This window comes from Podarcis raffonei, chromosome 1 (genome assembly GCF_027172205.1).
Source record: "Podarcis raffonei isolate rPodRaf1 chromosome 1, rPodRaf1.pri, whole genome shotgun sequence".
NCBI classification, from domain to species: domain Eukaryota; kingdom Metazoa; phylum Chordata; class Lepidosauria; order Squamata; family Lacertidae; genus Podarcis; species Podarcis raffonei.
The window spans coordinates 117,753,335-117,767,281 of record NC_070602.1 but is presented as its reverse complement, the minus strand read 5'-3'; the positions used below and the strand labels follow the sequence as shown (position 1 = coordinate 117,767,281).

General features: G+C 41.2%; 1 protein-coding gene across 5 annotated transcripts in view; it reads right to left on the bottom strand.

Annotated features, from left to right (window-relative positions):
* Positions 1–13,947, bottom strand: part of TLK1 (tousled like kinase 1) — a 67,675-nt gene that overhangs the window by 13,617 nt on the left and 40,111 nt on the right. For all 5 annotated transcript variants that reach the window (XM_053359746.1, XM_053359752.1, XM_053359760.1 and 2 more), the window contains 8 exons: positions 12,498–12,584; positions 8,959–9,048; positions 6,537–6,629; positions 5,527–5,637; positions 4,440–4,576; positions 2,969–3,157; positions 2,001–2,067; positions 27–124 (listed from right to left, as the gene is read on the bottom strand). In XM_053359746.1, coding sequence (XP_053215721.1) covers positions 27–124; positions 2,001–2,067; positions 2,969–3,157; positions 4,440–4,576; positions 5,527–5,637; positions 6,537–6,629; positions 8,959–9,048; positions 12,498–12,584 — 872 coding nt within the window. The remainder of the gene's footprint in view (positions 1–26; positions 125–2,000; positions 2,068–2,968; positions 3,158–4,439; positions 4,577–5,526; positions 5,638–6,536; positions 6,630–8,958; positions 9,049–12,497; positions 12,585–13,947) is intronic.

The following is a 13,947-nucleotide window of genomic DNA, read 5'->3' as shown; positions in this document are numbered from 1 at the left end:
TGCGAGATTAAAATCTAGTGCCTTACTGAGAATTATCTTCATTGTTTATTCTTTTGAGCTCTCGTATGTGAAGATTTCTAACTCTTTCCAGACGTTCAAGTTCTGCTTGTATTTCGGCTTCTTCCTGCAAATCAAAACAATTTATGAAATCTCAAGGTTTGTTGGTTTGTTTACTTTTTATCCCTCTCTCAGCTGATAACCAGGGAATTGTTTGTTTCAGGATCTCAACATTTGAAAGAGAAATTGAAAGACGTACACCTAATTTCCTCCTACAAAGCCTCTAGTTGATGTATTCCATTTTTTCCTTGCAACAATGGGGATAGTACCCAAACAACCGGTTTCATAACTGAACAAGTTCAAAAACTTTTGTGCCTGCCTGGTCATGTAGAGGCGAATGATATGTATAAACGATATGTATGTGGAGACAGGTGATGTGCATAAAAGATAAGCAGAAAATTAGGCTACAAAACCATGGGGGGGGGGGATTTGTCTGAACTCTATAAAAAAATGGTGATGGTGTCACCCCCTTCGGCACAGCATTCCACAAATGGGAAGGCCACCACTGAGAAGGCCTTTACTTTTGTTGTCACCTTCCACACCTCCCTTGCAGGGGGCATATGGAAAAAGGCCTCAGATGACAAATGCAGGGTTCAATTTGGTTCATGCAAAAGAACTGACTTAAATCTAGTTTCCTATGTGTTCTACTTTATATATTTTCTTAACGGTGGTGTAAATCCAATAATCTGCAAATTATTTAAATTTTCATATTTGAGAACTTATCAAATTGGCTCTTCAATAAGAAAAACCTCCTTTAAGCCAATGTATCTGGTTAAAGGTAAAGAGCCCCCTGACCATTAGGTCTAGTCGTGGCCAACTCTGGGGTTGCAGCGCTCATCTCGCTTTATTGGCCAAGGGAGCCGGTGTACAGCTTCCGGGTCATGTGGCCAGCATGACTAAGCCGCTTCTGGCGAACCAGAGCAGCACACGGAAATGCCGTTTACCTTCCCGCTGGAGTGGTACCTATTTATCTACTTGCACTTGGACGTGCTTTCGAACTGCTGGGTTGGCAGCAGCAGGGACCGAGCAACGGGAGCTCAACCCATTGGGGGGATTCGAACCGCCGACCTTCTGATCGGCAAGTCCTAGGCTCTGTGGTTTAACCCACAGCGCCACCCACGTCCCTAATGTATCTGGTAGAGGACATTAAATCAGTTTAGAGACTGACTATAAGGTACACACACACACACACACACACACACACACACACACACACAAAATTTGAACAAGTTATTTACATTTAAAAATAGAAGTTTGAATTTAAAGAAATATTTTACTTTTAAAAATCCATCTTTATCTACTCTCTTATGGGATAGCATTTTTCTCAGAGTTGAAAGAGCAACAAAACAGATAGCAGTATTTTTCCTGAAGAATGTTCTGCTGAATAATACCTTCCTTAGCAAACTACAGGCTTTCACTGTCCAAAAAGGAGCAGTATTCTTAAAAAAGGTCAATCAAGCTGAACAATAAGTTTACCACTGCTAATTTTTAAGAAGTACAAGTACTGAGTATACAGTGTAGTTGTGTGTCCCAAAAATGCAGATTACTGACTTTATAATATTAACTGACACATTCTTACAGCAACTGTTAACATTACCAACGTGTAATTTATGTATACCTTCCTATTGTCATTCAAAATGACAGCATGGAATTTAGATTAAAAACTAGACATTTAACAGAATGGCTATTTTTCATGGTATAATGCAAGACACAAAATACTGAAGTTTTCACAAGCGATGCAAAATCACAATTTAAAAGTGACATACAACTTTTGACTATCTGAGCAGCTCTGTATAGTATTTCAAAGCATGCTCCTGCTACAGGCATGGTTCTTTCAATCTTAAACAGCTTACTTGGATCATATCTATAACCAATGGGGTAGAGTCTATGGTTACAGTACTGTGTGATCAGAAAAAAGATCGAGTTTAAACTATTAAACATACCTTTTTGAGATGTCCTAATCTAAGCTTGAAAATTTCTTCTTGCTCATGGTATTCTGCTAGTGTTAGCCTGCAGGAATTACCATAGATAACAAACCATTTTAATCAAAAGTTGCACACAAAAAGTCACAGTACATGTTACTAAATGTTGAATGGGAAAAAACGCATTTTATTTCCGATTCATAGCACAGGAAGCCAATTCCTCCAGCATCTTGTAGAATCCACTACATTCTGAATGACCAGAAGCTTAATGTGGAACAAAATGTTCGGATACCAAAATTGTATCCACACTCCTACCTAAAAGATACAGGGAGGTATCAAAGAACAGTGTAATTCCCGTAACTCCTCTTTGGTGTTTGAATCAAACGCAGCTGATATTGCAGTATGTGCTAAATGCTATTGGTCGACAAGGCATCTTATATTAGGATGACAAAGAGATATTAGGTATTTGTAATAATGTGGGACTGCACATTTAGAATAAAGTGCAAAGTCATGTCGCATTTATAGGAACGAGCAACAGATTACACAGTGATGTTCTTAAATAGAAAGGGTACTTGATGCCGGAAGAGTCTGAATTATTGACATCCTAGATTCAGCAAGTACCAGTTTGGGACCCAAGCTTTAGTATTCATATCCTACATATCTTACACCACTTTGCCGACTCTAAACCAAAATAAGCATCATATACAAAAATCAGTTCCCTTCCTTGTCATAACTAAAATACAGGACACAGAGGGCAGGCTTCGGAAATGGCCCTATACAGCTCTGTGGGATAAAACAAGCAAGCTGCAATTAACAACACTTTTGGAAGACAAACATTATTGGAACACCCCCCTGGCCACAACACCAGGGCCACTACAAGCAGGGAGAAAGATTTAGCTTTCCAACTTTCTGAATGGCTACAAACAGGTGATTGTGGCACCATCATGACAAATGCTCAATACATAATTAGAAAAGAATTATGAACTTACAATTGTGGTAAATTGGGTCTAACAAACGGATCATTTTCTGCTCCATTGACAGCTTTGTTTTTCCTCTGCTTAGGTTCTGAATTGGCAGAGGGCGCCTGAGAATTATTTGTAGCAGGAGGTTTTCGCTTTGCCAGAAGTTTCCTTTGCCTCTCTATATCTTCCCTTTGTTGATTTACCCACTCCTGTTGCCTGCAAAGCCAAAGCATTGTTTTAAGATGATTTTCAGACTTGATTTTTTATTTTTTTTAAAAAAACGTTTTAACTCTTGTGGATTTAAGCTGATTCCCTAAAGCAGGAGTGGAGAACCTCTAGTCCGCGGGCCAAATTTGACCTGGCACATGTCACAGGCCCCCAAATATCCTCCACATCCCCATTACAGTGGTACCTTGGTTTACAACCATAATCCGTTCCGGAGGTCCGGTTGTAAACCAAAACAGGTTATAACCCAAGGCACGCTTTCGCCAATGGGGCCTCCCCAAAAAGGGGGGGGTTGTAATAAAAAAAAATGGGTTGTAATCCAAAAAAAGGGACATGCACTTCTGGGTTTGACGTGGTTGTAATCCAAAACGGTTGCAAACCAAGATACCACTATATAAGCCATGTTTTCTTCATTCAAATAACTGAATTACAAGACGAATAGTTCCAGAAGCTTGGTTAAAAAAAGAATTTGTGCAAGACACATGTAAGATGTAGAATCCAACATGCAATGTAGTAATTTAATTCATTTATTTAATCTGGTCTGTGACCGTTTTTTAATAAATTTGAATTTGAATTCATCAGGGTTCTCTGACATGCGGACTACACATGACATCCTTCTATTCAAATCATGAAATTAAAACACAAGAATTCTACTTTTCTTCGCTCTGATTCTACCTATACACCTTCTCAGTCATTCCCTTCTCTGCCAAGTCTCTGCTAAATTATGTTACTGAGGTGACTCTTTTTTACCAGCAACTACAGACTCTCCCTCTCCTATTCCCTATTTTATGCTAGTGGAAGTGCAGTCAAGTCAACTAGGTTCTCATTTACTTGTTGCTGCTTCTTTATGGCAAACAAGCACACTAATAGCTCAAAGTACTTCATATATTGTAGATGCATGGGTCAAGCTGAGAGTCATTATCTACACAGTGTCCATGTTCTAAATGTCTTTGTTTTTTTCGATATACGATATCTTTATTGTCATTGTCCCATGCAGAACAATGAAATTGAAAGACTCACTGAGAAACTCATGCAAACCTACTCATGTGTTTGCTTTCAAAATCACCAAATGTAAGAAATTCAACAGACAACTGATTAAGTCAATTCTCTACTGTATTCTGGGATTTTCTCTCCCCCCCCCCTTCTTTTTTTAAAAAGCCTGAATACCATGATGTGTGTAAAAAGTAATCCCAAAGCCGGCAGTTTTACATAAAAACACCCACTCCTTGGAGCTAGTAATTACGAACAATTTAAAAACACAATATTGACTAACTTCACAAGATTCTGAAATGCGAAGCCATCTGTCCACTGTTCGGTAAACGATGCACCATGTCGAACAGTCGTAAAATGCCCAAGGCGTAATCTGTCTTGCATACTCTTCTCTCTGCTTGCCAGCTTTTCTTGTGTGCTCTAAGGAAATAAAAAATATCACCAGTTAGTTTTAGAGCCCTTCCTTCTCAGCCACGGATTTTTGCCACAAGAAATGCAACACTGATGCTTATTTTGTTGCGCAAGGATGCAAGATATCTTCCTTCTAGGCTTCCATTTTGTGAGGGTATTGCATTTTCCTCAGCACGGGGGGGGGGGGGGCGCAGCTCACCACCCACCCAGTTAGCACATCAGCTGAGATTGCTAACGCCGAGCAGAATGCAGCTGCTTGCGTATCTTTGCGAGTGCCTTACTGGTTTGTGCTTGTGGTATCAAGCAAGGCAAATACGAGAGCGCTGAAAGCTGAAACCTTCTGCATTCTTTATTAAAGGCTCCTGTTCCTGAAAAAAAGACTGTATTCTGGACAGGTTTGCTACTCTCAACAGAGGCGAGGAAAAAGTGCTATTTCCACTTTGCATCAGAAGGGGGGGGAAACCTCTTCTAGTTTTCTAAATAGTTCCCAATTAAGCCTATTTTATAATGACTCTCCCTCATACCAGCTTGGAATTTGATCCCAGGACCTAGGGATCTATTTCTGTGTTTAAATACAGCACCATCAGGGTAGTAGTTCTTCTACCTCTTCTTACATATGACCACAACAACCTCCTCTTGTCCGTTAATTCATCTCCTCATTTCATCCTGGAGGGAAGATCTACCTATGAGACAAATCCTTACATCTGCCCCCACCTTACACAGTGCCTCTCTCTTGCTGTGTGGGAATCAACCCAGAGAAGCAGTTTCCTGCACTGCTACAGTAAGAAGGGGACACAGGTATCTGACCCACCTTACTGCTGACTGGATCGGGTTTTTACTGAAATGACACAAACTGCAGCTCATGCCATTGCAGTTTAACCTGATTTACAGGATTAGGATGACAAAGTATTCTTCACTGTGGATACTGAACAAAAAATATATTTAAAAATCCAACTTACTTTTTCAATCAAAAGCTTCTTGCTCATTGAAATGCATTTGTTTAATCTTTCTTTGTATTTTTCAAGTAGCTTTTGTTGTTCGTCTATTTGCCGTCGTAGGTCACAATTAGCCTAAGAATCAAATGAAATTGTATTTGTAACCAGTGGGGCCCTGCGATAAAATGCTGCAAGGCCGAAAGCTTCTGGAATAGGGTCTCAGCTGCACTATTTCATCCTCCATCTCCATTTCTCATTTATTCTCCATCCATTCCACACACACAAACAGCATTCCAGGCTCAGTCCTCATTGGCCTGTTTTGGAGTTCTCCCCAGCTTAGGCTGGGTGACACACTTGTGTCCAAATCCCAGCTATATTAAAATATTTCACTTTTCCATTCATATCTTTGGGCAACTCTCCTTTCCATCTTTGATGACATTAAAATAGCTTTCAAGTGTGAACCAGGAAGTGACCTAATGAGGTGGTACATTCTAACTTTCTTAAAATCTCTCTGTGTGTCTTCTTTCCTTCTGCTTTTCCAGCTACTCAGTTCGCCTCCCAACCTAATCATCTCCCACCATAGCTGCCAACGTTTCCCTTTTTAAAAGGGAAATTCCCTTATTCCGAATAGGATTCCTCGCAAGAAAAGGAAAAAGTTGACAGCTATGTCTCCCACCCACCTTGCTCAGTTCTATACCACTGAGTTCTTAGGGCTTTTTTCCTAAAGATTTTTTGAGCCTGAACAAATCACAAATACAGGAAATGAGGAGTGCCAATTATAAATTGTATACACATAGACCCAAAGCTGTGCCTTCTCTTTCCCCAGGTATTAAAAATATGGTATCAGTCCACCCCCACCCCCTAAAAAAGATTCCTAGAGTTTGGAGGATACAGTATTATAAGTACGTTGGTAAGCATACATTTATATGTCTTTCTGATAGCTTAAGTCAAATGCAATACAAGTAATTTGCCATTTTAAAAGCAGTGTAAGTAACCCTATATTTCTCTCTTAATCTTACCGTTATCATACTTACCCTGAGCAAATCGTCTATACGACCTTCCTTCTTTTCCAGGTCTTGGTTTTTATTACTTTCAAGTGCAGTTAATTTCAACATTGTGAGATCAGTCTACATAAAAAAAAAAAAAAGTAGGGAAGTGGAAAGCAAACATTTAACAAATTCCATCTAAGTTCCATCAGAATGCAGCCTTTTACCGTATTTTTCGTTCTATAAGATGCACCAGACCATAAGACTAGTTTTTGGAGGCGGAAAAGAAGAAAAAAAAGTATTCTAAATCCCAGAAGCCAGAACAGCAAGAGGGATTGCCGCGCAGTGAAAGCAGCGATCCCTCTTGCTGTTCTGGCTTCTGGCATAGCCAAGCCTCTTCAGGGAAGGGGGAGCGTTTCTCCTTTTGCCCTGAAGAGGCTTCGCGCGGCTATCCCAGAAGTCAGAACAGCAAAAGGGATCGCTGCTTTCGCTGTGCAGCAATCCCTCTTGCTGTTCTGGCTTCAGCGATAGCTGCACAGCCTGCATTCACTCCATAAGATGCACACACATTTCTCCTTACTTTTTAGGAGGGGGAAAGTGTGTCTTATAGAGCGAAAAATATGGTAATTTACCACTAACTTATTCAGCTTAGGCAAAATAGTAAATACTGTCAGATGCCTGAAGAGCAGCAGCTCTAAATCCTTCCCTTTCTTAGAAGAAGGAAATGAGCAATGAGAAGGGGCAGCACCGGTCACAGTCATGCCAGGTTGCACAAATGGCTATGCCACCTTTCTGTTTTGAGTCCTGCAAGTTAAAAGAGAAAACCATAGTGAGAAACCTCACCTGGCACACACTTCCGCTGCTTCACAAGCATTCTGGACCTAAGGGAATCTGTTAAATTGCAACACAGAGAGCCAATGTGGTGCCCACCAGGTGTTCTGAACTACAACTCCCTGTCGGAATGCAGAAGGCTGGGAGGCCAGCTGGCAAGCCCCAGCTGGGCCGTCTCCTTCCAGTCTTCCTGCTTCGAAGACCATCGGCAGCTGCTCCGACATAAATCAGCGACCCGGGCTTCAAAGCCAGGACACACTATCAGCACAGCGAACTGCACACACAGAATAGGCTTGAGGCTTGTAGAAGCATACCACAACTACAGATTTATTAATCATAAATCAGGACAAAGAAACATGTCGTCTCTCTCGTCGTCTCAGAGAGTACAGGGAAAAAGCAAAAGCTATACACAACGGAAGTTCCCAGCAAGCTGTGCTGGAATGTAAACAGACATGTGACACGCAACAATTCCACACGTCTGCTCCTTAAGGTGGAATGGAAATGTCAACACTCCCATGTTCCCTGCCTATTGCTCTTGCTGACTGGGGTTGGTTGATGGGGGCTAGAGTTCAAAACCTAGAGGGCACCAGGTCAGCCAACTCTGTACAATTGGACTACAGTTCAGTAGCAGAACACATACTTTGGAGGAGCTAGAAACCGAACCCTTCCACAGGCAGAGACGGCTGTGAAAGAATCCCAACTAAAAGCCTCGACAGCTGCTGCTTGCTAGTCAGTGTGGACAACACAACTAAATGGAGAAATTGTCTGAATCAGCACAACGCAGCTTACATTCCTGTGAAGTTTTAGTTTGTTATTTTTATGTGGGTGGCGCTGTGGTCTAAACCACTGAGCCTAGGGCTTGCCGATCAGAAGGTTGGCGGTTCGAATCCCCGCAACGGGGCGAGTTCCCATTGCTCTGTCCCAGCTCCTGCCAACCTAGCAGTTTGAAAGCATGTCAAAGTGCAAGTAGATAAATAGGTACTGCTCCAGCGGGAAGGTAAATGGCGTTCCCGTGTGCTGCTCTGGTTTCGCCAGAAGCAGCTTAGTCATGTTGGCTACATGACCCAGAAGCTGTCTGCGGACAAAGGCCAGCTCCCTAGGCCTATAGAGCAAGATAAGCACACAACCCCAGAGTCATCCACGACTGGACCTTTACTTTACACAGCCTTGATAAAAGTTACCTGCACCCTGCTTTTCCATTTTAATCTTGTTATTATGTATTTTGTGGTTTTTACCTTGTATTTTTATGTAGTGAACTGCCCTAAGATCTACGAAGGGCGGTATAAAATTTTTAATAATAATAACTCTTGTTGATGTTTTCATTTCCATCTATCAGAATCTCGAGACCTTAAATCCCAAAGCATCCATCCTGAAACTGTACTCCATATATATATATTTTGTAAGGAACATCACGTGTTGTTATGCTGGGAATGGGAGTAAAATATAGAGACGAAGAATGGCTTGCTTCTATTTACTCTCAATCTTTCACTGTAACAAACACTTCAAGTTTAGCTTTAACTACGCGCCACCTTTTCTAAGTTACAAATCAGAACTAATGTGTATGCGTGTAGAATAATGAAATAGAATGGCTTCAAGTATTTTCAGCATTAAGCATAGAATTACAATCCAGAGTGCTCACCTGAGTAATTTTAAATGACAACTGCTTTGGTTGTGAAACAGGGTGGTCCCCAAAAGATAACGCAGTAGGAGAAGGACTATTCTGTCGAACCTAAATGTGCACGGATAAAATATAAGATTTACATGTAACTGTAAAGCAGAAATAAGAATGAAGTAAATTGCTAAAATAAAGGAAACTGCCTGGTCAGACATTGTCCTCTTTCACCCTCCCCACACCTGAAATGCTTGGAATCCACGGTAGCCAGACCATGAATAAAAACCAGCCATTTATTTCTTCTACTAAAAGGAGTAAGTACCTACAATTGGAACACACATGGCTCTTCATTCTCCAGTACTAAAAGCTACACTATTCAGATCTCAGAGGACAGAAACTTCCTCATGGTACATGAGAATATTGTCTGCAGGGAATGTTACGAAGTCACCATTTGCCTCTGCCACCAATGTCAGAACTGTCCCCAATTTATTTATTTTATAATGAACGGGGGGAAATCATTTCATGCACCTTCAGAGAAAATACCATTTCAAACAGTCTCTAAGGGGGTAGTAAGACTATCATATAAGGCAACTGCATGGATACAGCAACATAAATTGGTCTCTGAGAGACAGCACAGAACCAAGGGACCTCTGTATCTTACACCTCACCCCTTTTGCATTGGACAGGTTCAGATCCTCAGGTATTACCAATTTATTTTTCAATAGACTTGAGACTTGTGTTTGTAAATGTGCTAATTCTTAATGGAAACATTTTTGTCCTGTATCACTATCCAAATTCTAGCAACCGGTTACTTGTCTCAGCAACTGCAGAGACTTTCCAGACAATAGGGAGGAAGGCAATTAGGGGAGCCACTGGTGGCTTTTGCTGCATCTTCTAATACTTTTGGTGCACAATATTATTTCAGAGACTCTCACTACAAATTATAGCTTTGGAAATTAACAGCTCTTCTAAAAAAAAAATGCTTGGAGACACTTCGTTGGTAAAGCTGTTTTAACAGGCAACAACGCATCAACTACTAGATTGTAGCTGAGACAGGGTACAGTGGTACCTCGGGTTACTTAATCCATTCCGGAGGTCCGTTCTTAACCTGAAGCACCACTTTAGCTAATGGGGCCTCCTGCTGCTGCCGCGCCGCCAGAGCACGATTTCTGTTCTCATCCTGAAGCAAAGTTCTTAGCCTGAGGTAATATTTCTGGGTTAGCGGAGTCTGTAACCTGAAGTGTATGTAACCTGAAGCATATGTAACCCGAGGTACCACTGTATGTGGAAAAATATATTTCATCCCACAAATGATCAGGGAATATTCTTCCTTTAGATGGTAATGGCTGGTTAGAATTTCCATACACCTGGGAAAACCTGGACATGTTCTCTTTTGTGGGGCCAGCATGCACATCTGGGTGAATTTTTACATTTTAATGGAAATGTCTGGGGGTTTTTTTGGGAGGGCTGTTGGCTTGGGCTCAAGCTGCTCTGCATGCCACAGTCGTGACCAACCTGAGCTGAGGCTGTCATCTTTTTTGCTCTTCAAGATATAGCAACCCTATTCGAACGCTTCATTTCTGAAGCAACACTACACAAAAACACCAGCCTCCCTAACTGCTGCATCAGAAAGGGAACAGTTAAGCAATGGCAGACCTTACCTAGAGGTTTCTAAGAAATAATTTAATAGAATAGTCCAAGGAGAAGCATGAATTGCTTCTCCCTACTATTTTGTGGGGACACAGCAGAAGGCGGCTCTCTCCCACCTCTGACACAGACACCTAGGAGAAGTATGGGGAAGAAAATTGCTCATGGCAGCGCTGCATCTTTGCCTGGAAAGATGTGCCCCACACACCCCAAACCAAAATCCATGGGGGGTGGGGGGAAGTGTCTTGAAATACATGTTTGGAAAAAGAGGACTGACAATCTCCCAAATATGCATAACTGAAACCCCTCTCAATTATCTTTTAGTAAAAAAAGAATTAGGAGGAAACACTCTATTTTAAAGAAAAAGCCAACCTGTATGGGGGGGGGGGGGTTGTTTCTGTAAACTGAACATGCCTGTGGATTCTATATAGTTACAAGAAGGAGCAAGAGGATGGGGAGAAGAGGAAAACATTTCTTTTGTAGCATTTCCACCTTCATGTAATTGTTTTAATTCAACGGGATTCCCAAGAGCTAGCTCTTTGCCTATAGTAGAATTGAGGGAGAAATACCAAGGGAGTAATCCAGACCCACTGAAGAAACCATTGCTTCATTAGATTAAACGTGCAGAGGTATTTAACTGGAAGTGCTTCCATTTTCTCAGCTACTAGAAGATAAAGTCTGAAGCTTCTGTCAGTACTGGAGCAGGACCGGGAACGGGGGGAGAGGGAAAATTCTCCTCAGTGAGATATAGTAACTTGAGATTTAAAAATGTCTCACATTTCTCTAACCGGGTACAACTGGATGTGCGAAATCTATTTTACCATTCTAGACTGGACCTTCACCTTTTTACAAGCTGCATTATCATTAACCCAGTTGACTACCTGCAGATCCCTCTCCACATTAAAAAATTTAATAGGCAATATTTTTCAAAGGAGATAAGGAGGGGGGGGAGTACTCTGGTTTCTCTTCAGATCGTATAAGGAGAGGGGCTGGAAATGTTCTGGCAATATTCTACCCCAGTGCTCAGCAAGACAGGGCTGCCATACGTCCAGAATTTCATGGACATAACTGGAATACGGTGTCTGGGTGGAAATCACCGAATTTCCCCCCCTCTGTTTTGTGATTTTGCCGGGGTGGGGGTGGGGAAGCTCAATAACTTTGGGCAAAACTAAGAAAAGCTCAACAACTTTTGTGTCCAGATTTTCACTTTTTGAAATATGGCAACCCGACAGTAAGAACCTGTTCCCACGTTCAATGCTCTTGCCAATTATTTCCAAAAAGTGCAAGCATAAGAACTGACAAATCATGGAAGTTTAACACTTTGATTAATTTTATTTGGCAACATTCAACTACATACAGGTAGGTCTGCTCACACAATGGGACTTCTTTTTCCTCTCCTAGATGCTACACCTCCTGCACTCCACAAAAATCTGAGAGTTGAGGGGTAAGTCCCATCATGCAAACAGAAATCCATTTCTCAAGCACGTGAGCATCATTGGCTATCCCCCATTAAGGCCATTTAATAACTTCTAACATTACACTGTTATTTGTGATCTGGCTCCCCACACCCCACCCCCAACATGTGGACATGCACAAAGGAGAAACAGAACACTCCTATCACACTGCCCAGCAGAAAGACTCAACTGCTGGTTTCTATGCATGCATACTACCAATAGGGAGGCGAACAAAAAGTAACAATATAATAAAATCGGTTGTTGGTGTTTTTGTGTGTGTTCTAAGGCAAGGTTGGGGAAACGGTGGCTCTCCAGATCATGTTGCACTTCCAATTCCATCAGTCCTGGTCAAACGTTCCCTGTTCTAAGGGAAGAATCTATCAAGCCACTGCCTCTGCAAGATTAGTTTTGACTATCATGAACATTTCTGAATCATAAGCTGATAATTATACAGAGTAAACTTACGGAAGAAGGGGCGGAATGTGAATTTTGAGGAGAGCGAATCGCAGGAGGCATTCCTCTTACTGGGCTAGACCCATTTCCACCTTGGTACTGGAAAAAAGAGAACAAATCAATTATATTCTAACAGAAATGTACTAAGCAAAATTCAGATTATGTAATCAAATGCAATACCCTTCAGAATGATTTGCATGGGGTGTGTTGAGACAAACGTGTTTATCACAACAGCAATTCAACACTCAACAATTCTTCATTTTTATTTCTGTCTAAAAACTAATTGCCCATTAACTGATGCTTGAGCAAAACTTAGTATTACTGCCATTATAACTTTAGATTTAAGGCAAAGGCGTTCATTTTTGCAGGAGCAATCTCCAGCTGGTACATTATTAAGTTTGTACCCCATCCATCCTCCTGAAAGAAGCCCAGGGCAGCAAACAAAGTAATAGAACAATACTATTGAAATAAAATGAATACATATTTAAAACATTTTAAAATATCAAGGGCCTCTAGAAACAGCTAACATAGAATACATACGCAATAGCTTGTTGAGGGACACTACACTGGAAAAGCTACCCCAGCAAGCATAGCTTAGCAACAAGCACAAATGAGGGTGAAAGTCTTTGGTAATGCTTTTGCTTCCTAACTTGCTTAATTCGATATTTTGTGAAATTCTAAGTAAATTAAGTTGAAAGCAAAAAACTAAACTGTTGAAGATGCATACAGTATTACAGTTAGGAAACCAGGGATTGTCAAATGTCACAGGAAAGGCATGCAAAATTTAACGGTAGAAAGGTTGTGCAATTCTTCCATAACTGAGAAATCTATTAAATAGTGCAGAATGCCATCGAGACTAAATATGTAAATTCAGGAAGCTGCTGACAATTTATGCACATGGTACTAAAACTGAGGATATTAGCAGCAGCCCGTTTTTCTACTGATGACACCTTTTGCTCATTTGTGCTAAAAAGCACATTGTAATAGAGTCACACTTCCTACTAGGTTCCATTAGTCTCCAGTTATGACTATATGTCTGAAGCTTTTTCACAAAAGCAACGATATAAGAAAACTAGCAATAGCATGACTGGGTCACAAAATCCATATTCTTTTAGCTTTGTATAAATTTCCAATTGGCATATGCTGGGAGGTGAAAGGACAGCAACACTATCTGGAACTTCTAGCTCAGGGGTAGGCAACCTAAGGCCCGGGGGCCGGATCCGGCCATATGCCTTCTCAATCCGGCCCGCGGACGGTCCAGGAATCAGCATGTTTTTACATAAGTAGAATGTGTCCTTATTTAAAATGCATCTCTGGGTTATGTGTAGGGCATAGGAATTCGTTCAATTATTATTTTTTCCCCAAAATATAGTCCGGCCCACCACATGGTCTGAGGGACGACGGACGGGCCCATGGCTGAAAAAGGTTGCTGACCCCTGTTCTAGCTGGAACTGTATGGTTT